The 26,288-nt window shown below is 37.6% G+C and overlaps 1 protein-coding gene across 2 annotated transcripts in view; it reads right to left on the bottom strand.

Annotated features, from left to right (window-relative positions):
- Window positions 1–26,288, bottom strand: part of LOC130908455 (guanine nucleotide exchange factor VAV3) — a 282,969-nt gene that overhangs the window by 84,851 nt on the left and 171,830 nt on the right. For both annotated transcript variants that reach the window (XM_057823892.1, XM_057823893.1), the window contains exons 11-16: window positions 20,940–21,008; window positions 17,901–17,987; window positions 17,737–17,822; window positions 17,113–17,245; window positions 9,085–9,194; window positions 5,120–5,221 (exon numbers count right to left, since the gene is read on the bottom strand). In XM_057823892.1, the coding sequence (XP_057679875.1) occupies window positions 5,120–5,221; window positions 9,085–9,194; window positions 17,113–17,245; window positions 17,737–17,822; window positions 17,901–17,987; window positions 20,940–21,008 (587 nt within the window). The remainder of the gene's footprint in view (window positions 1–5,119; window positions 5,222–9,084; window positions 9,195–17,112; window positions 17,246–17,736; window positions 17,823–17,900; window positions 17,988–20,939; window positions 21,009–26,288) is intronic.

Consider the following 26,288-nt stretch of genomic DNA (forward strand, 5'->3'; position numbering starts at 1 on the left):
ACAGGGGGCCTATCTCCATCAAAGCTGACCGAGTGGAAACACAGACAAAGAGCTTTTTACGTTGAAAATTCTCATGAATAAATGCTTAAATCCCTAAATTTTTTTTATAGCTATGGACGTAAAACAGTCTTGATTCTTGGTTAAAAACAAAAAACAAAAAAAAAACGGGCAGTTAGCATTTATTTTACGTAAACCCTTGGTACAACAATGAGCACATAATAATTTGAGAAATGTGAGAAATTCCAAAATCTTCAGATACTTTTTCATACCACTGTATCTCACAGCCACACGGTGCGTTCAGGTACACCGCGCAAAACCCAGCCGTCACATTAGAACCCGATTCATTACATTATTACAGGGATTATTATTATTATTATTATTATTATTATACTGTATTATTATTCCGATCTTTTTTTTGTAATTTATTTATTTTGCTATGTTTAATTTCTATTTGCAATAATACCAGCGGTATTTATTAAGGATTTAGTGTAGCTTTCGGAAAGTGGAACGAATTAATGGAATTATAATGTATTCTTACGAAAAAATCCTGCTCAACACACGACCATTTCGACTTACAGTGGGGCAAATAAGTATTTAGTCAACCACTAATTGTGCAAGTTCTCCCACTTGGAAATATTAGAGAGGCCTGTAATTGTCAACATGGGTAAACCTCAACCATGAGAGACAGAATGTGGGGAAAAAAACAGATAGTGGAAAAAATCAAATCATGGTGGAAAATAAGTATTTGGTCAATCCCAAAAGTTGATCTCAATACTTTGTTATGTAACATTTGTTGGCAAAAATGGAGGCCAAACGTTTTCTGTAACTCTTCACAAGCTTTTCACACACTGTTGCTGGTATTTTGGCCCATTCATCCATGCAGATCTCCTCGAGAGCAGTGATGTTTTGGGGCTGTCGTTGGGCAACACGGACTTTCAACTCCTTCCACAGATTTTCTAATAGGTTGAGATCTGGAGACTGGCTAGGCTACTCCAGGACCTTGAAATGCTTCAAAGGAGCCACTCCTTTGTTGCCCTGGCTGTGTGTTTGGGATCATTGTCATGCTGAAAGACCCAGCGACATCTCATCTTCAATGCCCTTGCTGATGGATGGAGATTTTCACTCAAAATCTCTCGATACATGGCCCTATTCATTCTTTCCTTTACACAGATCAGTCGTCCTGGTTCCTTTGCAGTCCCTTAGCGAACCGCAGACGGGCCTGGACGTGAACTGGCTTCAGCAGGGGGACACATCTGGCAGTGCAGGATTTGAGTCCCTGGCGGCGCATTGTGTTACTGATAGTAGCCTTTGTTACTGTGGTCCCAGCTCTCTGTAGGCCATTCACTAGGTCCCCCCGTGTGGTTCTGGGATTTTTGCTCACCGTTCTTGCTATCATTTTGATGCCACAGGGTCAGATCTTGCACGAAGCCCCAGATCGAGGGAGACTATCAGTGGTCTTGTATGTCTTCCATTTTCTAATAATTGCTTCCACAGTTGATTTCCTTACACCAAGCGTTTTACCTATTGCAGATTCAGTTTTCCCCAGCCTGGTGCAGGTCTACAATTTTGTCTGTGGTGTCCTTCGACAGCTCTTTGGTCTTGGCCACAGTGGAGTTTGGAGTGTGACTGACTGAGTTGTGGACAGTTGTCTTTTATACCGATAATGAGTTAAAACAGGTGCCATTAATACAGGTAACGAGTGTAGCCTCGTTAGACTTCGTTAGAAGAAGTTAGACCTCTTTGACAGCCAGAAATCTTGCTTGTGTGTAGGTGACCAAATACTTATTTTCCACACTAATTTGGAAATAAATTCTTTAAAATCAAACAATGTGATTTTCTGTTGTTTTTTTTCCACATTATGTCTCTCATGGTTGAGGTTTACCCATGTTGACAATTACAGGCCTCTCTAATCTTTTCAAGTCATAGAACTTGCACAATTGGTGGTTGACTAAATACTTATTTGCCCCACTGTATGAACAATGTCCTGGAACGGCTTAACTTGGTACGTAGAGGTGCCATTGAATTATTTTACCCAAAATGACTTGCTCATATATTAGTTATTGTATTTTCTGAAATCATGTGTATAATTAGATATTGCAATTTCTGGAGAAATTGCGATGGTAGCCTGGCTGTGGTAGATTTTGGCATTTAGGTGTCACTTTCTGTTGTTCGGGGGGCATTTTGAGGTTACTTAGAGTTGATATCAGGTCACTTTCTGTTAATATTAGGTCACTTCCTATTAATTTCGGGGCAATTATGGATCAATCCCTATTGATATTAGTTCCTTTCCTTTTGATTTGGGGGCATTTTGGGTCACTTCCTATTGATATCAGGTCACTTTCTGTTGATCGGGGGGGATTTTGGGGTCACTTATAGTTGATATCAGGTCACCTTCTGTTAATATTAGGTGACTTCCTGTTGATTTGGGGGCAATCATAGGTAACTTTCTGTTTTTCCCAGGTCATTTACTGTTGGTTTGGGGGTCATTTTTTAATCATTTTCTTTTGATATTAGGTCACCTCCTGTAGATTGGGGGCCATTTCAGGGTCACCCCCTGTCGATATTAGGTCACTTCCTGTTGATTTTGGCAATAATACCTGACTGCAGCCCAGAGGTAAGTGACAACCACTACAAACCACGCTTCATACAGACTTCTCAGGAAGGCTCTGTTGGTATGTAACTTCTTATCTAAAATACTCCTAAATCGGCATAATCTTGACTTGAATCTATCATTAAAGGCTGAAACAATTTTAACACGTTCACATGTTGAAAGGAGACAAAAATAAAGCAACAATCTAATAACAGGAATAATTTTAACAACTTTAACAGTTGACTTACAACATTAAATGGCTTCCAAACATAGCAAAGGTTACAATCTAGTTATGTTTAGGCACACCCTGTGTCTAGATAGGTTTAGGGTAAGGAATTGGGCTAAGGCCTATTGTCCCAAAAACTCTTTGAACTTCACATAGTAAACGAATTCTTCGTGCCAGCATAACAAAAGTGGCGTGGCTTGCAGGCGGCGTGGTTTGTAGCGTCATTGGCATTGACATACATGGGTATCACTGGAATCGATGTAGAGTGGTACCTCAAGTCAACATACAAAGTTATTTCGTTCCAGGACCTTGTTTGTAAGTCGAGCAGGATTATTCCATAATAGACATGTCCCGATCGAGGCATCCCGATCGATCAGGTCCGATAACGTCATTTTCAAAGTATCGGCAAAAAAATATAGGACATGCCTTTTTTAATATATATATTTTTTTAGTTAAATCGTTTTCTAATTGTATTTAACATTACAGACATAATATGTTACACTCATCCAGAGTCTTTAGTTTAGGCTTAAGGTAGGGTTATCAAATTTATCCCGTTAACGGCGGTAATTAATTTTTTAAATTTATCACGTTAAAATATTTAACGCAATTAACGCATGCGCTGCACCCACTCATGCATTGTCGCGTTCAATCTATAATGGTGCTGTTTTACCTATACATAAAGCTAAAAGGCAGCGTAAAATGAAAAGATTGAATTTTGGCAGCCTTTGGAGCCTTTTTTAATTGGCTAAAGCCTTACAATCCCTCTCCCTACAATTAGAAATATCGTGGGAAGCAATGTGGGGAAGAAAGGTAGTAATTGATCTTTTTCTTAACACCCTATGTTATTTCCCAACGCAGAGAAGATATATCAATTGGTACCACTACGCACAGTCATGGTTGCACTTCCCATCATGTATTTGGGCCGAACAGTTAAATGGCTACAGTATCATTTACTGAAAGCTCAACAAATACACTAGATGGCAATATTTAGTCACAATATACAAAGTCACATTTATCCTTGAAGAATTACAAGTCTTTCTATCCTTGGATCCCTCTCACAGAAAGAATGTTAATAATGTAAAAGCCATCTTGAGGATTTATTTTCATAATAAACAAATACAGTACTTATGTACTGTATGTTCAATGTATATACTAGTTTTATTCATTTTTTTCTTAATGCATTGCCAAATTGTATATGATCGGGAAAAATTATCAGGAATGATTGGAATTGAATCGGGAGCAAAAAAAAAAGCAATCGGATCGTGAAATATCGGGATCGGCAGATACTCAAACTAAAACGATCGGGATTGGATCGGGAGCAAAAAAACATCACCGGAACAACCCTATTCCATAAGAATACTTTATAATTCCATTAAATTGTTGCACAGCCTGAAAACAGACTAAATCATTGACAAATACTACTGGTACTATTGCAAATAGCAATTACACAGAGCAAAATAAAGAAATTATGAATATAAATCGGAATTATAATACCTGTAATAATGTAACAAACCGGGTTCTAATATGGCGAATGTGTTTATGTGGTTTACCTGAAAGCATCGCATGGCTGACTTGACGGAGTGAGCGTTTTTACTTTTACTTTGTTTACTTGCTGCAGGGGACACTAGACATGTTGTGCTGCACAAGTTGATGGAATAAATGAATAGAAACCTGATGAAGCTGGTGATTGGCAATGTTACCACAATAATAATTGCCACCTTAACTTATAAAGCCTGGTGAACGGAGGAGGACCGCCGAGATAGAACGTCTACCGCTGTATTGTTGAGCCATTTCACGGATGCGCACCCCACGCTCATATTTTTCTATCATATCCATCACATCCATCTTCATTTCAATCGTAAGAATCACCTGTTTTTTCACCGCCTGCACAAACATTGTTGGAACCCATGTTGATTTCTCTCACAAGAAAATCTGTCGTACGTCTGCCTTGCGGGAAAACAAAGAAACTGCGGTGCTCTCATAGATCGGCGTATTTAAAGCATGTCGTCGGATGTTTAAACAAATGGTGAGTCAAATTTTACGTCGGATGTCGAAAAGATCGTGTGTTGAAGCGATCGTATGTCGAGGTACCATTGTAGATGGGTGTCATTAACGTGGACATGTAAATAAATACGTAACAGGAAAAAAAATGATAAAAGATAAGTATTTGACTACTGAAAGGAGAAACGGAGTCAGGAAAGTCCTATCGATAGAAGTGAATGTGTTTTAAAGGAAAAGGGTTTCCCCTATGTTTTGCCTTGTAAGTGGCTGTCTGTATTTGTGTGTACCTGATGGCCTCTTACCTCAGTAGCATGTGGCAAGAATTGCAGGAGGTAATTCTTTCAAAAGTATGCATATGAAACTCGTGGAAATTGTTTGTTGCATGCTCAGGATGAATATTGGATCTAAAAAAAAAAAAAACAGTATAAAGGCAATTCATCAACACTGGTTTTTGGATGTTGAGAAGTCCGACACCAGGACCAAGTCCCGGGATGTGTTTGCATATAATTTAATTGTGCAAAAATGCCTTTTTTACTGCTTGCCATTAGTTATGGATTGCTTGTACCAAAATAATTGTATCTTATTTACAGTACTTATATCAGAATAACCATTACTAACCATATCTCCAAATTGCACATTTTAAGAGAAACCTATTGTGATAGTGCTACAACGATTAACCGATTAACTGATTAACTCCAGTAATCCGATTAGAAAAAAAGCTTCGAATCAAATGTTGCTGTTTTGAGGATTCGTTTAATTAGGGTGGTGTTGTAATGGTTTGTTTTGGAAAGTGTTTGCATTTAGTTGTATGTATTTGGGTGGATATACTGCCCTCTAGTAGCAACAGTGAATATGACATAACTCATCTAACATGGGCGGATCCAGCTGCGTCCTGTTCAAGACCAGAATAAGGTTGTAAGTTTTTGTTTGAGCTAATATGATTGTTTATGAATTTGTAATTTGGTTTAGAGGTATATTTAGCTATTTTTTGTGTGAATATGTGTTTGAAATTTTTGTTAAAAGCATTGTAAAAACAAAGAAAGTTAGCATTTAAGATAGCAGACTTTTGCAATGCACGTTAGCCAATTTTTTTTTTGTTGTCGGTTTTTTTTTTTGTACCGTTTGAATCAAAGCTCAAGTATTTTAATATATTTTTAAATGTTTTTATTGTTCTCGTGAAATGAAAGAGCAATTCTGTACAGTTTGAAAAAAAAAAAAAACATTCGGGAATTTTATTTTGAATTTCCATTGAATGCTCTTTTGAAAGTGCATTGAATCAATCTGAGCAAGTCTTTGTTTTACATCTCCTAAAATTTATTCAGCAAGCCATGAAATGTTCCTAATCTAAATACTCAATTATTCGAACTAACTGATGAATTAATCGATGTATTAAATAATCGATAGCTGCAGCCCTACACTCATTTAATCATGCAAGCATTTTTGATGATTGCTTCCACCTTATTTTGAAAAAAATTTAGTTTTGCTTATTTTCATTGTACAGTGATCCCTCGCTACTTTGCGCTTCAAACTTTGTGCCATCAGGCCAGTGTGGATTTTTTTCAATTAAAGAATAAATAAATACAAATGAGCTGTCCTGAGTTGATCGCTTAGTCTTACTCTCCCATCCCTCCGTCTCCTTCCTCTTTGTTGGTCAGGCAGTGCACTGGAGTTGCTTATTAAAGTTAACAATGATTGACAGACGTTTGGGTTTGATCTTGCCAGAGACGCGAACTTCAAAGCGCCACATGGGTCAATCATCATTTAACTTGTTAAACAGCTGCTGTGGCAAGTAAGTGAGCAGCTAGAGCGGATTTGAGTAGACTCACTCAATGAAGCAGTTAATAAAGCCAAGCATTTTTCTACTTTATTCTTGTTTAAAAATAATTCCGTGGGACAGTAACATGTTTAAAACTTAATCATAATTATTACATTTGAAGTGATTAAAAACCATTTATTAAAAGTTTATTAAGTTATTAGTTTATTATTACTTGTTAAAAGTTTTTTTTTTTTTTTTTTTTTTAATTAGACTTTGGGAAAATAGGTAAAAACATGTCTTATATGTATCTCTTTCCAATGCTAAATCTGAATAAATACATTGAACACAAAAAAAAAACATTTTTTGGGGAGCGGGGGGGAGGGGCGCTTTGCGGTTTTTCACTTATCGTGGCGAAAAACGAGGGAACACTATTTGAATTTAATCTATAATATGGATTTCATATATTTTGTTAAATCTTATAATTAACAGTAGAGCTGTCCCGACTAGTCGACGTTGTTGACGTTATCGATGACGTAAATGCGTCCGGCGTTTTCTGATTGGGCAAAGAGGAAGAAAGTGGGCGAGCGAGCGAGAGAGAGGGAGCGAGATCGGTGAGTTGGAAAAGTGAGCGGGTAGCGCCGAGTTGAGTGACTTCATCCCCCACGTTTTTGTTTTGGTCAATAAAAGTATCCTTAAAAAGCCATCCGACGCCTCTCGGTGTTTTTATGCACGCCGCCGCCTTCCCGAGGAGGAAATCGGACGAACCCAGACGAACCGACGACAACGAGCCAAGTGAATCGCTGGTGAGGAGTTGAAAACACCGCCAATTTCCAAAAAGGGCAGAGATGGTAACACGTGAAAGCGGCATAAAGCCAAAAAAGTGGACCAGAATAGCCAGAGCCTGGAATTATGTCAAGGAAAATATGGAGGGTGCCACTGTGTGTACTCTTTGCTAAGCTGAGCTCACATACTACGGTAGCACGTCGGCTATAAACGAACACTTGAAGCGCAAGTGTAATTTTCAAAGACAACAAGAAACAACAAGCTAGCGGATTGTAAGTGCATACAACTCTCTAACGATTTTTTAAATGGAAGTTGCCTTTATGTGCGTCGTATCAACGCGCATTTTTATTTAATAAAACAATTAATATAATTATATATTTTTTAAAATTATTATTAAATTTATTAGGATCATGGAAGCTCCCATTTAGGGAAAATATATACATATATCCTGTATATACATAATATAATAAAAAAAATATATATGGAAACACCACTGGCCTGCTTACTGTAATCCATGACTCACTAATGTTAGTTATTTAATATTATAAAGTTTTACATATAGTAGTATATTATGAAATTAATACTATATAATTTTTGTTACTGTGGGTATGTGTGCCTTTCATTCAAAATAATTGTGGTAATATTTCAGTGTGCCCTTTGCGTTATCTTCAGGTTAAAACAAACAAAAGTTGAACAGTTTTTCCCCTCCCCAAAAAATGCGGAATGCACACCGGAAAGAGTATCTGAACTCACACAAAGTATTCTGAAAATGATTGTCCGGGACATTGCAATTCATTTTAACATTTAGAACAATATAGACAATGACATACCGCAAAAATAGTAAGAATTGTTTTGACTCCTGTTAAAAAGGTGAAGTCACAGTGTTTCCGTTTACATTTTTTTGCAGCAGTTAATGCAAGCAGCATTTGACCTCATTGTTTGTGATTTATTATTGATATTTATGTTATTTATTTATACGTTAATAAAGAATTTAGGTGTTCCAAAATGTTTTTTTTTTTTGTGAATTAATAAGCTTTAAACAAATATTTCATTATTAAATTAGTAAAAAAATTAATAAATAAATAAAAATTATTAGATTAGTCAACTAATCGTAAAAATAGTCGGCTGACTAATCGGGAGGAAATTAGTCGTTTGGGACAGCCCTAATTAACAGCAGAAACACTGTGGTCATGCAACAATATTGAAAGTCCTAAGCTGACATAATGTCACCATTTCTGCCAATAAAATAAATAAATAAATAAATAATTCATATTTAAATTCTCTTAAAGGGTACCACGGATTTCACTAGCGAACTTGACACATGAACGCTACTAGTCTCATCCCGTCTTTCCTGTTAATTTCGCTTTTGCTGCTTGTTTTGTGAACTATCGACTGGGCTGCCCTACTCATTAATATTCTGCTCGGGTTGGGCAGAACCGACGACATGTTTATGTAGTTAAAGAGTGACACTATGGAAGTCCGACAGTGTAACCACGTGACGTCATTGCCCTGCGACGTCAAAACAATGGCGACCAACTAGTTAAACTTTTACAAATTTTATTAAAACGAAAATATTAAGAGGGGTTTTAATATTAAATTATTAGAAATCGTACTAATATCTATATTTTAAGAGCTACATGTCTTTTTATCCATGGTTCACTTTAAAAACTGGGCCTTGCCTGTAAGTGAGTGTGAAACAAAGCTACATGGTACACACTACATACTCACATGGCCATGCCAAACTGCTCCAGCCACTTTTTTTTCAGCTCTTTGGTCTTAAAGAAGAACTCAAAGCCATTCTGGCCCTGGTTATGAGTGAGGTAGAATCCGTAGGACCACTGCAAAGAAAGAAAAAACAATGTGTGACAGCAAAGACAACAAAGGCGCCTCCATCAAGTGAGAGTGTCGGTGAAAGACAAAGTGATAAAGAGGGGAGACTGGATGCAGGGAGACAGATGGAGGTAAAGAGATGCGAGATACGTATGTGTGAAAGAGAAAACTATGCCTCAGGGTGGGCAAACAAAAAGGGTAAAGGTTTGGAGGGCTGCTCAACAGACAAAGCAAGAGAGAAAGATGATAAAGAGGAAAAAACCAAGTGTGGGATAGCTTTGCTATATCACTGCTGGACGTCACACAGCAGGCTAGAATCTAAAAAGGCTGTCAGCTGCCATCACACAACTCCAAGGCTAAATGTGACTCTATTAGCAATTGTGTCGACATATGCTACTGGGTTGTATTATTATGATTCTTAATGGCACTAATGAGATGTATTTTTCATAGCTTCTTGTTTTGCTTTTTAACATCACAAAAAAGTCACAGGAGCAGCCAGTGAAGCGCAACATTTACACTGAAAGTAAAAGAAGAAATACACTACAAAATGATTTCCAGTGGACACTGAGGCTTAGCGTGACGAAATATATAATGTATTTATCAAATGTTATGGATGAACAGTTGTCATTGTGTTGTTCTGTCTTATCACCAGGAGTGACTAGAATTTCTTGACGGAACTCCTGGACATAAAGGTCCTCGCGGAGCCAGAATTTCTGTTTTTGAAACCACCAGCAAAATACAAAGAAAACTGTTTATGGCACAGTTATACCTATAACACACAATAAAACACCACAGGTCATACACATGCATTAGGCTACATCATTTCACTAACTATAATTTTCCTTCATTTCCTCACATTTAAATTGATTCAATCATAATCGATCAATTTTAACTACTGTATTTTCTGCAAAACAAGGCGCATATAAAAGCCTTCGTTTTCTTAAAAGCCAACAGTGCGCCTTATAATCAGATGTGCGATGTAACCAGAATTTCCGCGAAAGTCGGAATTAACCCTTTATGTGACCACAAATCTAAAAAAACTGCAAAAAATCCAAAACTACAGGTAGTCGTCGGGTTACGAACGAGCTCCATTCCTAAGCTGGCGATGTAACCTGATTTTTTTTTGCATAAGTCGGAATTAGACCTTTAAGTACCTCTAAATACAAAATAACGTTCCAAGAACATGCATGACAGGTCATATTATTATGATCAAGTAGAAAATAAGATTTATGTTCAAGTAAAAAATAAGATACTGTGAGATATGTTGTGTTTCAAATGCCACTAGACTAGACTAGACTAGACTAGAATAGCTCTTTATTGTTTTTAAACAGTTTTACGATTAAATTGTAGAGCTTCTCCCTGTACAGTGCAGGACAAGTAAAAATCTCGAAAGTGGATTGCAAAAATAAAATTATAAAATCCAAATAAATATAAAATATCTATGAGGTAGTCTTACGTTCAGGCAGTGCAAATAATTGAAGTAGCCAGCAGTTGACGGTGAAGGCATTGAACATTGCACAAGTAAAAATCTCGAAAGTGGCTTGCAAAAATAAAAGTATAAAATCAAAATAAATATAAAAAATATGTATGAGGTAGTCCTATGTTCAGGCAGTGCAAATAATTGAAGTGAAGTTGCAGCAGTTGACAGTGAAGGCATTGAATATCTCACATTAATATTGCACGTAAATAAGTATTGCACATAGGATATGTGTGAATAGAAGTTATGTAGCAGAAGTTGACAGTGAGGCATTAAATATTGCACTTTGTAAGTATCACACGTAGTATATTGCATGTAAATGAATATTGGACATTGGGTGATGTGGTGTTACGTACAGGGTGGAGATGGCTTTGGCAAAGAGAGTCTGTTTGTTCTTGCTTTTAAACACCTATAGCGTCTCCCAGAGGGGAGCAGTTCAAACAGCTGGGAACCAGGATGTGAGCTGTCCCTGAGGATGTTTAGAGCTCTGCTGAGGCGTCGAGAGGAGTAAATGTCCATCAGGGAGGGGAGAGGACAGCCAATGATCCTCTGTGCCGTCTTGTCTGTCCTCTGAAGCCTTTCCCTGTCTGCAGTAGTGCAGCTCCCGTACCAGGTGGAAATTCAGTATGTTAGCAGGCTCTCAATGGATGAGAGGTAGAAGGCCAGCAGCAGCTTCCTATCCAGCTTGTTCTTCCTGAAGACTTGCAGGAAGTGCAGACGCTGCTGAGCTTTCTTTGTGATAGCTGTTATGTTTGCTGTCCATGAGAGGTCATCTATGATCTGGACTCCCAGGAACCTGAAGGTGTGGACCCTCTCCACACACTCGCCGTTGATGTACAGGGGTCGGTATCGTTCCTCCTGAAGTCCATGATGACCTCTTTGGTTTTGGTGGTGTTCAGGGCCAGATTGTTGTCTGAGCACCAGGCTGAGAGTTTGTGGACTTCCTCTCTGTAAGGTGCCCTATCTTCCTATGAGATTAGTCCAACCACTGTGGCGTCATCAGCAAACTTGACGATAGTGTTATAGTGAATGACTATTCGGACATGGCCGTTCAGGTCGCCTCTCTTAACGCAAGCCCGCCGTCCGAACTAAAAAAAATTGGATCGGGACTGGCAAGAAGAGTTGGCGCCAGGGGTGAAGCAGCAGCAGCAAGAGAACGATGAAGTGGAAAAGTCCGAAAAAGGCACAATGTTGGCGGCCAGGGAAGAACTGGAGGTTGGGGCGGGCGTCATGACGCCCCCAAGCCGAAAAGGGCGCTTCTCGGGTGGACACATGAGAACCGGAGATGACAGCGGGTGGCTGCTTGAGGCGAGTCCGATAAAAGCGCTTTGTTGGCGGTCAGAGGAGAACCGGAGGTTGGGGCGGGCGTCATGATGCTCCCAAGCCGAAAAGGGCGCTTCTCGGGTGGGCACATGAGAACCGGAGATGACTGCAGGTGGGACCTGCCAGGAACTGCAGGTTCAGCGGCGATGCTGCTGGGGGAGAAGGCAGGGCAAAAACTAGGTACTGTTTACGCGACTTAAAAAAAAAAAGACTTGAACGTCGTAAAGCCGAAATCGCGTAAGTCGGGTACGCCGTAACCCGGGGACTACCTATATTGTATTTTGTTTAATGATGGAGGATACACTGCCCTCTGGTTGCAGCATTGGGACTGGCTGGACTCTCCCCTTGTATTGACTAAGGAGTAGAGTCAGCAGACTTGTCTGACATGGCTAGACAACGACAGCTGCGCTCTGGTTTGGCCCACATAAGGCTGTAAGTTGTTTCAGCTAATATATGTTTGTGTATGGATTTGTAATTAAGTTTACAGCTACAGTTTGTGAGTTGTGTGTGAGCGATTTCCTATGAGAACTGTAAATACGTTAGCATTCTTAGCATTTAAGCTAGTGGACTTTCGTTAGGCAAATCAGGCTAATTTAATAAACAAAATTTACATTTTGATCAGTTTACATGGACGTTTCAACATCATTTGGTTTGTGTCAAGTGTTGTATTGTTAAAATATGTGCTGTTTTGAACATAAGTGTACATATGTGTGTTACAGCTTTACAAATTTTCAATAGTGTAGGAAGGAAAAAGCTTCAAAAACTACAATTGCCTCATTTGCTGTCCGTCAAGCTGAACAACCTCAAGTTTTGTCAGGCCAGAACACGTCATATTAATAAAACAAAGTCAAAAATAAGATGCTGTAAAGTACGACAAGGTAGTGTTTACGTGACAAAGAAAATAAATAAATAAATGCCGTTCCTTCCTACCGTCACACCTGCTTATCACTTGGGTTAAGAAATAAGATTAGGTACTAGGTAGTGTCAAAACTATCCACCATAGTTCAAATTTTCATGAGCTCGAACACAAGTAGTCCAGTGATTTGATTATCTTTATTTGTGAAAAAATATATCGTAAACATTACACAAAATTATAACAGGACAAATTACCATAGCACTAATAGTACTAATACAAAATAGTATAATCCGCCACACTAAACTTAATAACCTTTCTAACAGTGTGAATAAAACAGAACTACAATAATAATTTAGATACTATAAAATCAAGTGTCTTTCACATGTTTGTTTAAATTTTGGACATGAAGCACTGTAGCGCTGCAACAATTAACTCAATCGATTAACTCAATTATTTGATTAAAAAAACATTTGAATTACATTTTGCTGCTTGGGGTATTTGTTGTTGTCGATTAATCGACAAAATAATCGATAGCCGCAGCCCTAAAGCACTGTAACTTTTCAGTGAAGTCACTCATTTTCTGGCTGCGGAAAATAACCAGGATAGTTTAAGTGAATAATAAGTGGCACTTTTAGTTGTTGGAGATTTAGGTTTGTGAGCGCTGAGAAATAAATCAGTCTGCACATTTAGAGAGGAATAGCTAAATATGATCAATTTTCTAAATTACTCGTCCTAACTCTGATCGCTAGTGAACTGAATAGTCTCAGCTGCCTGTGGTAAACACGTGGAGTAAACACTAGACTGAGTGCCTGATAAAAGGTGAAATGCTATCAATGCAGTCCAGCTAAAATACAAACTGCCCAGTTACCTTACAGCATGAAAACAAACGACCACGAACAGATTTGTTGAACACCAACTTCCAAGTGCTAACATTGTAACAGTACAAAAGAGAAATAAACAAACCTATCCAACTCTAAAAGGTCAACAACACAGTGATTTGTCCAAGCAACACCACTTGCAATAACACAGTCACACCTATTGTTTATCGAAATGCCAACTGTCATTTTCCCTTCGCAGCTTTGTGGAGACTGACACTAACATCACATGTGTCTTTTTTTTTTTTTTTTGATCGAGAGCAATGGTTCTCAATTATTTTCTGTTACAACCCCCTTCCGGAAAACGTAAACGTTTCACACCCTCCCACTCGCCAACTCTCTGGGAAAAAATATAGATCAACTTACAACAACGTATAACTATTAACATTGTTTTGTTTGTAACAGAAAAGACTTAAAGCGCATCAATTTGCCTCAATTAAAAAATAAAAAGTCACATTCAAGCTGTAAAAATACACTCAAGGTAGATTTTTTGATCATTTGCTACTGAAAAATAAAATTTAATAAATTCAATTAATAATAACGACTTGAAATGGATTACCAACATTTAATCATGAGGACAATATGCCGAACAATTTGCCCCAAAAAACAAAAATTAATAGAAAAACGACAGTGTCATTTGGACAAAAGGGACAGTTTATATTTTTGCTGCAGGCAGTATCAGCTCCTTTGCTATGGTGTGGGTTTATTTTGCATTGAGCAACTCGGTATGCCACCTTATACATATGATGCTCGCTGGTTTACTGACGTAACACTGATTGTGATGATTGTTGGCAATATTCGGCACATTTTTGATCCAAAAATAAAAAAATCAAGCGGCTTATCAATGTGACTGGGGTCTAATGTCTTTAAGTGATGTCTTAATTGATTACACTTCTTGCTGTCCGCTGCAAACATTTTTAGACACAGTAAACGGACTGGTCTTTCTTCGTCTCCCACTGGTTTAAAAGTCAAAGCCAAACGCTACATACGCTTTTTGATATTTCCTCCTCTTTGCTCTCTGTATCGCCAATGCGCTTCGCTGTGTGCTCTTATTTGGTTAAAAAATACTGTGCACACTAGAGCTGCCCCAAACGACTAATTTTCTTCCCATTATCAGCCAATATTTTTACGATTAGTCGACAAATCTAATATAAATATACATACATATATATATATATATATATATATATATATATATTTTTTTTTTCTTAATAATATAGCAATGGCATTTTTGTTGACGCTTATTGTTCACAAAAACATTTTGGAAACTTCAATTCTTTATTAAAGTAAAAATAAACACGTAAATAACAATAATAAACCACAAGTAAACAATAAGGTCAAATGCTGATAGCATTAACTAATGCAAAAGAATTGAATGTAAAAAGATTCAGAACACTGACTTCGACTTTCCAACATGATTCAAAACAATTCTTAAAAAATATATATATATAGCATTAATATCAGTATAGTGCTATCTATATAATAGTATTACAATATTATTCATTGCCAATCAGATTTTTCATAAAGGGTGTTATTTTAAAGCTATTAGTGTCAAATCTGAATTCTGAAGTATGTGGGATTAACTCCAGAAATCGTTATTTATATTACAAACACAACATGCTTTTATTTTGAAATGTTCACTGGAAGTACATTCGCTAAACTGCTAACCGTAAACTTTACAACTGCAAAAATATACTTTTCGTCATTGTATGTGGTCTCAGTAATACAGGGTGTCCATAAAGTCTCTTTACCATTTCAAAAATGTATTTAAAATGCAATTGATTAGATATTTTATTCAGATTTGTTCTGCTGTATTCAGCATTTATTGAAGTTTTTTTTTTTTTTACCTCTTTTAATACACTTCTACATGGGCACCATTAGTTGCACGAAGCACATCAATACGGTACCCGATTTCTTGCCATGCTCGCTGTAGCATAGCCTCATCAATTGTAGCAATGGCATCAGTAATCCTTCGCTTAAGGTCAGTAATGTCCTTTATCTTTGTTCGATACAAGATATGTTTAACATAGCCCCATTGAAAGAATTCCAGGGGAGTGATATAAGGTGAAAGTGGCGGCCAAGGAATTGGCCCATCCCTTCCAATCCATCGGTCTGGAAATGTTTGATTGAGGAACCCACGAACATGCAGCCCCCCAAGTGGTGGTGCACCATCTTGCTGAAAAATGATGGTTGGTTGAAGGTCATTCAATTGTGGTGCCACATATTCAGTTAAAAGGTCAAGGTAAACATTTGTAGAAGAGTCCTTTCCTTTGTGCTTCGTGCAACTAATGGTGCCCATGTAGAATTGTATTAAAAGAGGTAAAAAAATAAAACTTCAATAAACACTGAATACAATAGAACAAATCTGAATAAAATATCTAATCAATTGCATTTTTAATAAATTTTTGAAATGGTAAAGAGACTTTATGGACACCATGTAGATTTTTTTTTTCTTTTTTTCATTTCACCTTTTAACTGCAAGTTTGCGTTTTGGAGAAGACTGCCAATGTTTTATAGCAAGCTAAAGTAGGTTGTCTTTTGTCCCCATTAGCCTCAATGTAGAAATGCTAACGTTTAGAGTTTAATATACATGTGTTTGCTTATTTTATATGTCTGAACTTTAATTCTATGGCGTGTTGATGACCAATAAACATCTATGAAAGAAACTGGAGTCTCAAATGCCATCAACACGCACGCACAAATGTATACACGCACTTGGCGATAAAACGCAGCCGTGGAAATTACCGCTCTCATTTGTATTTACCGTGCGACAAATTGACTTATTCCATATTGCGACAGGGTTAGCAGCTTCAATAAAACATGTCGTTAGTTAGTTAGATAGACTTACGATCTGCCAGCTTGTTGTCTCCTGTCGTCTTCCAAAATTACAACTGGGTGACGCCGCTTTAGGTGTTCATTCACGGCCGACGTGCAGCCAAGCTTGGCATTGAAGAGACAGGACACAACAGTGTACCCTCCTTTGTTTCGTTGAAATAATGTTTGCTGGTGTGCTTGTAATGGTGTGCTTTTTTGGCTTTGTGCCGCTTTTCCTCGCTTGCATACTGAGCGTGCAACATTCTCAACTTTCCACGCATACATTTTTTTCACCCTTCAATAACCATTGATGGGATGTTGTGCTCGTCGACGCATTTCTGCATCGATGACGTCGACAAGTTTTGACAGTTCTAGCGCACTCTCTGAAAATGAGAGTGCCACTGCCACCCACTGAGTGGATATGCAATTACACTTTATTCTAGTATGAGTTCTAGTAGTAAAAGTGTTCCCTGAGGTCAAATTTGCCAGGCATTGCTCTAGTGGAACATGCCACACTATTTGAGAAGCACTGGTCTAGAGTGCAAACTGTGTGTTTCTGCTGTATGCAATGATGCACAAACCTTTCGGTTCTCCCGATCTGATGTGGGGTTGTTCGTGATCTTAAAGAGGTGCAGGTCTATCACATCTTTCATCTCGTAGTTATCTCCTCGTCGCTTACAAACAATAACAGCAGCATCGAACAAGAAGATATGCCTAGGATTTAAAAACAGAAAACACCTTTTAGAGAATGCCTTTCAAAGTGTTGCAAAATATTGTTTCCAAATATTGAGTTTCTAATATATGGTCATAAATATAATTTGTATATTACATAAAAATTGACCTTCAGCGGTACTGTTGCTTCTCAGTGTGATTAATATAATATGTATATATCAAGTACTTTATGTTAAATTTCTACTGGATATCATATTTTAGCAAATACTAATTTGTATATTATTGTCAACACTCTGCCTTTCTAAATATTGAATTAATTTTTTTATGTCAACAATAGCCTCAACATCAAGACCACCAAGTATTGATATTGAAAACACGAGCTATGGCAAATACTCAGCCTTAATAATTATTAAACAAATAGTATTCAATTGAGGACCTAAACACACATGAATTAGTAACAATACTAGAACAGGCATGAAGTCGTGTATGCCTTCTGTCTATCAATCAACCAGTACTACATGCAGATATCTCACCGGTCCTGTTTAGCACGTTTGTCAACTGAGGCCACCCGTACTTCACCGTCACCTTTGGGTCGCCCGTAGTTACTCAGAGGCTGATTCTGGAGACGGGGAAAAAAGCAAAATGAAGATAAAATGAAAAACACCATTTTTGAATTTGGAGAAAATGTGATACTCACCAGGTTTTCAATGGATTTTTGATATTGATCTATTTCACGCAGCGTCTCATTGTCTCTCTTGACTTCATTGACATACTGGGCCAAGTCCTGCACATATCAATTCAATCATTAAGTTTTTGACAGCTACCGTTTATACATGCATGTATTCATATTCACCTTATTTTTAGTATCAATAAAATGAATTAAAATGTACAGGTAATCCCCGGGTTATGAACGAGTTCCGTTTCTGTGCTGGCGACGTAACCCGAATTTCTGCGTAAATCGGAATTAACCCTTTAAGTACCTCTAAATCTCAAAATAACTGTTTGTTTCAAAGTACTGTACAGGTAGTCCTCGGGTTACGAGGTACTCGACTAAAGTGATTTCGACTCTGAAACGCCGGAGTCTGGTCCGCAACTTTGTCTCCAGTCAGGTTTTTTCCGCATAAACCATACCTTATTGTACCTCACAGAATCTTATTTTTTACTTGGCTTTATTAATATGACACGTTCTGTCTTCATTAAATGAGAAGTTGTTCAGCTTGACACACAGCAAACAAGTCAATTGTGTTTTTTTTTATTTTTGACTTTTTGACAATTTGTAAAGTTGTAACACACATGTGTACACTTATGTTCAAAACAACACACATTTTAACAATGAAACACTTGACACAAAATAGTTGGTGTTCAAATATCCATATAGTCTGATCAATATGTAAATTTAGTTGATCAATTTAACCTAATTTGCCACACAAAAGTCTGCTAGCTTAAATGCTATGAATGTTAACGCATTTACAATTTTAATAGCAAATCGCTCACACACAACTCCACAAACTGTAGCTCTATACTTAATTACAAATGCATACAAAAATATAGTAGCTGAAACAACTTACCGTTACTTACTTTTAAGTGGGCAAAACCTGAGTGCAGCTGTCCTTTATCCATGTTAGACAACAATCTGCTCCTCAGTCATAAGGCTACAGTCCAGCCAGAGCCAACGCTGCCACCAGAGGGCAGTGTATCCTCCATCATTAAACATAATACAATACTTTTGAACTTTTTGGAGTGTTATTTTGAGATTCAGGGGTATTTATAGGTTTAATTCCGACTTAGGTGGAAATTCGGGTTACGTCACCAGCGTAGCAACAGAACTCATTCGTAACCCGAGGACTACCTGTATTAGGGCTACAATTAACAGTTATTTTCATAACCAATTAACCGGGCAATTAACTAAACGATTAATCGGCTAAATGTCACTTTTTTTAAATTACCTTCACAATATACAGTACATTGAAGTTGTTTAGGCATGTGGTAAGTAACAATGGAGACAAAATAATTCAAAAATAATATTTTATTACAGCTTCCTGACTTAACTGTAGTTTAAAACTGTATAGATTTTTAACTTCGTTGGCAACTAATTCATCAAACGATTTTAATTGATTTAATTGATTAGTTGTTGCAGCATAATTAAGAAGCCAGTTTAGAGAGTAAGATGTCTGAAAATTGGCAAAAAAGGGAATTGTTGTTTTCAAAACTCAAAGCAAATTTTTATTCATGTCCTACTATGACTTGACAAAAATATAATGAAGAAATTTGACATTTAAAACTGACAAGTTATAGGTATAATTTCAAGAATTTAGACAAGTTTAAGGTCCTAAACGATTAAGTGGTTATCAAAATAGTTGTCGATGAATTTGCTAATCAATTAGTTGCCGATTAATCGATTATTGGTGCATCTCTAACCTGTATCGTATTTTGTTTAATGATGGAGGATACACTGCCCTCTGGTGGGAGCGTTGGGTCTGGCTGCACTGTCGCCTTGTATGACAGAGGAGAAGACTCAGACGTCTGACATGGATATACGATAGCTGCCCTCTGGTTTAGAGCAACAGTTTGTGGAGTTACGTGAGAGTGATTTGCTATGAGAATTGTAAATACGTTAGCATTCGTAGCATTTAAGCTAGCGGATCTTTGTTAGGCAAATTAGGCTCATTTAATCTACTAAATTAACTCATTTGAACACCAATTGTTTTGTGTCAAATGTTTTATTGTTGAAATGCATGTCGCTTTGAACATAATTGTACATATAAGTGTTACAGCTTTACAAATTGTCGAAAGTAAAGGAAGTGAAAAGCTTCAAAAAGCGCAGTTGCCTTGTTTGCTGTCTGTAAAGCGGAACAACTTAAAAAAAAAACAGTAAGAAATAATATACTGTGGCATTTAAGCTAGCAGATTTTTGTTAGGCGATTTAGGCTAATTTAATCTAATTTTACATATCGATCTTGGCAGAACAAGATCCGGCACATCTTGATTTGGCTTCCCTGTGTTCCGGGACTTATTTTGGCAGATCCGGCACCTCTCGTGAATAGAAAGTAATAATAACATAAAAACGTTTTTAAAAAAATGTATTGTAATAACCCCGAATGGGGGGAAAGAAGGAGAGGAGTCATTGATGGCTTTCTCTACTTTATTGCGGCAACAATATGAAAACAATAAACGAAATAACAGCAGACTGCTGCAACATTTGACCGCGAACTTTTGCTTCTCGCCCGTCATATTCTGCGTATGTTCCGGGACCTGTGCCCATCTCGTCATCCCTGCGCTCTCATGTGTATTTTGTGTTCCGGCACCTTATGATTTACAAATTAAGCACTGGATCAGACTAGTTGGAAGTTTGAACACCAATTGTTTTGTGTCAAGTGTTTAATTGTTAAAATGTGTGCCGTTTTGAACAAGAGTATACAAATGTGTGTTACAGCTTCACAAACTGTCAAAAGTGAAGGAAGTAAAAAGCTTCAAAAACCACAATTGCCTTGTTTGCTGTCTGTCAAGCTGAATGAAAGAACACGTCATATTCATAAAGTAAAATATAAAATAGATACTGTGAGGTACAGTAATGTACCGTTTGCATGACTTAAAAAAAAAAAAAAAAAAACTGGTGACAAAATGGCGGCCGAGACTTCGGCGTCGTAAAGTTGAAATCGCACAAGTCGGGCATATTGTAACCCGGACACTAACTGTTTTCTTTAAAACTTTCACAATAAAAAATAATTCTAAGTACCTTCATGGCATCTAATGCCTTCCGCAGGTTGCTCTTGTCTGTGGCATCATGAGTGTGCTTAACGAGCTCCTATTGAAGGGATACAAAGTTATTTGAAACAAAACTTCTAAAATGGCCCATGGGACCACACTGCTTGCTTGTAGTCTAAGAAACATCATTTGCATAATTATCCACTGGATGAACAAACACAATGTTCCACAAGACTGTGTGCGGAAAAGTCAGTGTGCAAAATCCCAAATAGCTCTTGTATCGTATCTATGAGCAAACATATTGGGCTGCACAGCTACATCCCACCCAAGACGTTAAAAATGTCAAATCCAGATATGAAATGGAAAAGGTTAGTGCAAAAGAAACATATCCGATTGTGTCTGCGTGTGGATGAGAAAGAGTGTATCTGAAATTGCTTGCCAGCACCAGCATAAACAAGACATCTAGACCGCAACAGTGGAGGATAAGGAAGGATGCCATGCATGTCCTTCTTCTAGGCCAATAAAAATGTCCCTCTGTCTCTCACACACACAATGAATCCCAGAGGGAGATATGTACAGTACATATACGTTTGCTTGGTACTGCTCAAATCCCCGATGTCACTCATGCTCAACCGAGGCATTATTATCACTGGCAAGATGGCAGAGTTCTATTTATCAAGCCTTGCTTCCACCTGCACACATCCACAGAGATACTGGGCAAGGGAGTGTACAAACAGATAGCCAGGGCAGGGCATGATGGAACACAGTGGTGAAGAGGGGAGTGACGAGCCAGAGAAAAGAATAGGAAGCAGCGAAAGAATGTGAGATTCAAGCTCCCATTGTGAGGAATAGTAAACTTGCAAATGCTTAACTAGAACTCAAGTATTCTTCACAGCATTTCATAGAATGCCCCAGGTGTCATGTAAATACACCCATACAGTGGATGGTGAGTAAATACTGTAGGAAAATCATGTAGCTTTGGTCTTGTCTCTTGCAGCTGATATTCTTGCCAATGAGCAGTGGTGGATTAGGTACTCCCATTTTTTTTTTTTTTTAACTAAAGTAAAAGTACAGATACAGGGGCAAAAAAGTATTTATGTAAAAGTACAAGTATTTAAGTCGTTTAAGAATTTAAGAAAAAAAATACTCAACTAAACAACAAAACTACTTGCTTTAATGACTTACAAGTAAAAAGTAAAAGTGCTTTCTCCCAATGCAAAAATGTTAGCTGATAAGTAGAGCCGGGCGGTGTACCGAAAATTTACCGTTACCGAAATTCTTCACGATGACCGACGTAATTTTGACCATGTCGGTAAATTCGGTAATTTAATAAAACAAGAAAATATAGTCTTTTGTTGTTCGGCTATGTTCATTCCCCTTTAAGAAAGCAGTCAGTGTGCTTACGTATGAAGTCACGTGGTTATCAGGAATCAAACAAAGAGAAGCCCGGTAGGCTAATGCTAGTGGCTAATGCTATAAGCAAATGTGATGGAGTCGGGCTTAAGGGAGCTTCGCCAAACTTTCACCTGACATTAAGTAGACTACTGGCAGCCAGGCCACAGGCTAAGGCTAGCGGCTAATGCTAAATTTGAACGTGATGCAGTCGGATAGCTGCTCTAACCTAGGCGAAACGGCTGAACTTAATGAGTGGATTGGGCACGAACTGCATCTAGCAATCAGTTTGTCGCGTTATTTTGTATCTGTGTGCGTGTGTGTGTGTGTGTGTGTGTGTGTGTGTGTGTGTGTGTGTGTTATTTCTCTGATAACTTTTATGATGGTAAAGCATTCAGTATAAAGTAAAATCCAAAAGTGAAGCCTATAATATGACCGTTTAATGGTCACAGCTATATCGGTATGTGCTTGCTTCATTCTGTGTCATTACTGCCATCATAAAATCTTAAATGTTAATTGGCATAAGAGCAACATATGTCTGTGTGGGGGGTCCATGTGTGCGTGCATGTATTAAAAATGTTTTGGAAAAAAAAAAACTGAAACCTTGAAGTAAACACTTGTGTTGAGTAATTATGTAACAGCAGCCATGAACAATAAGTTGTCTGTTTGATGTGTACTGTTCAAGCTATAAGTCATTTGTGTTACAATGACATGTTTGCACAGTTGTCGTATTGATGTTTATAATGTTGTACATTGTTCATGTCAAACAAACTGTTATAAATGTTCATACTTGAATTCCTATTGTTTACAATAATTTTTATATACTTAATGTTTTGACTGCATGTACAATTGTTAAATATGTTAAATTGAAAGCTTGATTCAGATTTTCAAATTATATAACAGTCAGCTTAATCGAATTTATCGCCATCGAGGTAAATCTGCTCAATTTACCATGATACGTACTTAAGGCCATATCGCCCAGCCCTACTGATAAGCCTCACTGGACTATAAACCGTAGCTGTCCTCACTATATTAAGGTATATTTACACCAAAAGATATTAATTGGTAACAATTTTTTTGACAGCGGACTCAGACAGTCAACCTCTGCTGCCACCTGGTGTCAACACTGTTGTCACCCAACATGCCTCCCAGCATGCATTGCAGTGTTACAGATGTAAATAACAATGAAAATTTGCGTTCTGTGCTAATTATTTCTTCAGTTACTGTTCCAGTTGTTTCATTAATTGCTAGTTATGGTATTTGGTATTTGACAGTGACAACATAAGACTGTCATAAGATAATCATAATTATGACATGGCACTGTCCTTTAATTAATGACTGCTTATAACGGATGTCATATATATATATATATATATATATATATATATATATATATATATATATATATATATATATATATATATATATATATATATATATATATATATATATATATATATATATATATATATACTTCTATATAAATATACAGTGGGGCAAAGAAGTATGTAGTCAACCACCAATTGTCCAGATTCTCCTACTTGAAAAGATTAGAGAGGCCTGTAATTGTCAACATTGGTAAACCTCAACCATGAGAGACATAATTTGGAAAAAAAAAAAAAACAGAAAATCACATTGTTTGATTTTTAAAGAATTTATTTCCAAATTAGAGTGAAAAACAAGTATTTGGTCACCTACAAACAAGCAAGAGTTCAAGCTGTCAAGGAGGTCTAACTTCTAACGAGGTCTAACGAGGTCTAACGAGGCTCCACTTATTACTTGTATTAATGACACCTTTTTTGAACTCATTATCGGTATAAAAGACACCTGTCCACAGTCTCAGTCAGTCACGCTCTAAAATCCACTATGGCCAAGACCAAAGAGCTGTCAAAGGACACCAGAGACAAAATTGTAGACCTGCACCTGGCTGGGAAGACTGAATTTGCAATAGGTAAAAGGCTTGGTGTAAATAAATCAACTGTGGGAGCAATTATTAGAAAATGGAAGACATACAAAACCACTGATAATCTCCCTCGATTTGGGGCTCCACGCAAGATGTCATCCCGTGGCGTCAAAATGATACCAAGAACGGTGAGCAAAAATCCCAGAACCACACGGGGGGACCTAGTGAATGACCTACAGAGAGCTGGGACCACAGTAACAAAGGCTATCAGTAACACAATGCGCCGCCAGGGACTCAAATCCTGCACTGCCAGACATGTCCCCCTGCTGAAGAAAGTACACGTCCAGGCCCGTCTGCGGTTCGCTAGAGAGCATTTGGATGATCCAGAAGACGACTGGGAGAAAGTGTTATAGTCAGATGAAACCATTATTGAACTTTTTGGGAGAAACACAGGTTCTCGTGTTTGGAGGAGAACGAATGCTGGATTGCATCCGAAGAACACCATACCCACTGTGAAGCATGGGGGTGGAAACATCATGCTTTAGGGCTGTTTTTCTGCAAAGGGACCAGGACGACTGATCTGTGTAAAGGAAAGAATGACTGGGGCCATGTATTGAGAGATTTTGAGTGAAAATCTCCTTCCGTCAGCAAGGGCATTGAAGATGAGACGTGGCTGGGTGTTTCAGCATGACAATGATCCCAAACACACAGCCAGGCAGGGCAACAAAGGAGTGGCTTCGTAAGAAGCATTTCAAGGTCCTGGCGTGGCCTAGCCAGTCTCCAGATCTCAACCCCATAGAAAATCTGTGGAGGAAGTTGAAAGTCCGTGTTGCCCAACGACAGCCCCAAAACATCACTGCTCGAGAGGAGATCTGCATGGAGGAATGGGCCACAATACCAGCAACAGTGTGTAAAAAACTTGTGAAGAGTTACAGAAAACGTTTGGCCTCCGTTATTACCAACAAAGGGTACATACCAAAGTATTGAGACGGACTGTAAGTATTGACCAAATACTTATTTTCCACCATTTTTGCTAATAAATTCTTTAAAAATCAACCAATGGGATTTTCTGTTTTTTTTATCCACATTCTAGTTCTCATGGTTGAGGTTTACCCATGATGACAATTACAGGCCTCTCGAATATTTTCAAGTGGGAGAACTTGCACAGTTAGTGGTTGACTAAATACTTATTTGCCCCACTGTATCTATATACTGTACTTTAGTATAGTATAGTATAGTATAGTATAGTATAGTATAGTATAGTATAGTATAGTATAGTATAGTATAGTATAGTATAGTATAGTATAGTAAACAACAACAAAAACAACAACCTTGTAATAAGCCTGTAGCATTTTGAGAAGCACATTTACAATACCTAAAAAATTATACAGGTGGAATCTCAAAAACCCAAATCATTTCATGATAACATTAAAAAAAAAGCCTATTTTGCTTTTGTAACTCAATGTCTATTTCACTCCTGCAAGGCTGTTCCTATAAAAAGCAAAAATCTTGAGAGTTCTGAGCTTAACCTCATCAAACACCTTTGAAACAAATGAGATGTGATAGTGAACCAGGGGCCTCGAACCTCACCGATACAGATGAATACATAACCCGTTTCCATGGACACAATGGACACAGAGAGAGAAAAAATGAAGGAGTAGGAGGGTAAGTGTAAATTGCAAAAAAATAAAATTTGAAAAGAAAAAGAAAATCGACCCGTTTCCTCAAGCTGTTGTCCAACGAGTGTCTTTTTTTCTCCTCCTCTAAATTCCCCCAGAAAAAAAAGGTAGACAGCAGCGCCTCTAGTGGAAAAAAAAGATTTAGTTTTTCCCTCTTCTATTTTTGATTTAAAATAAATTAATGAATATAATTTATTGATTTATTGATCTAGCCTACACCACCATCTCAATAGAGTTGTTTAAGTTTTGAGGAAACATAACTAACGGATAAGCAAGAAAATATAGAATTATATCATTATGCCAAGCACTAAATAAAAAATTATGCCATGATTGTCTGGGCTCACTCATGTTAAATTATTGATATCACCAAAAAGTTGCAGATTTTTTTATTATGCCATTATACTAA

This window comes from Corythoichthys intestinalis, chromosome 20 (assembly GCF_030265065.1).
Source record: "Corythoichthys intestinalis isolate RoL2023-P3 chromosome 20, ASM3026506v1, whole genome shotgun sequence".
In the NCBI taxonomy this organism is placed as follows: domain Eukaryota; kingdom Metazoa; phylum Chordata; class Actinopteri; order Syngnathiformes; family Syngnathidae; genus Corythoichthys; species Corythoichthys intestinalis.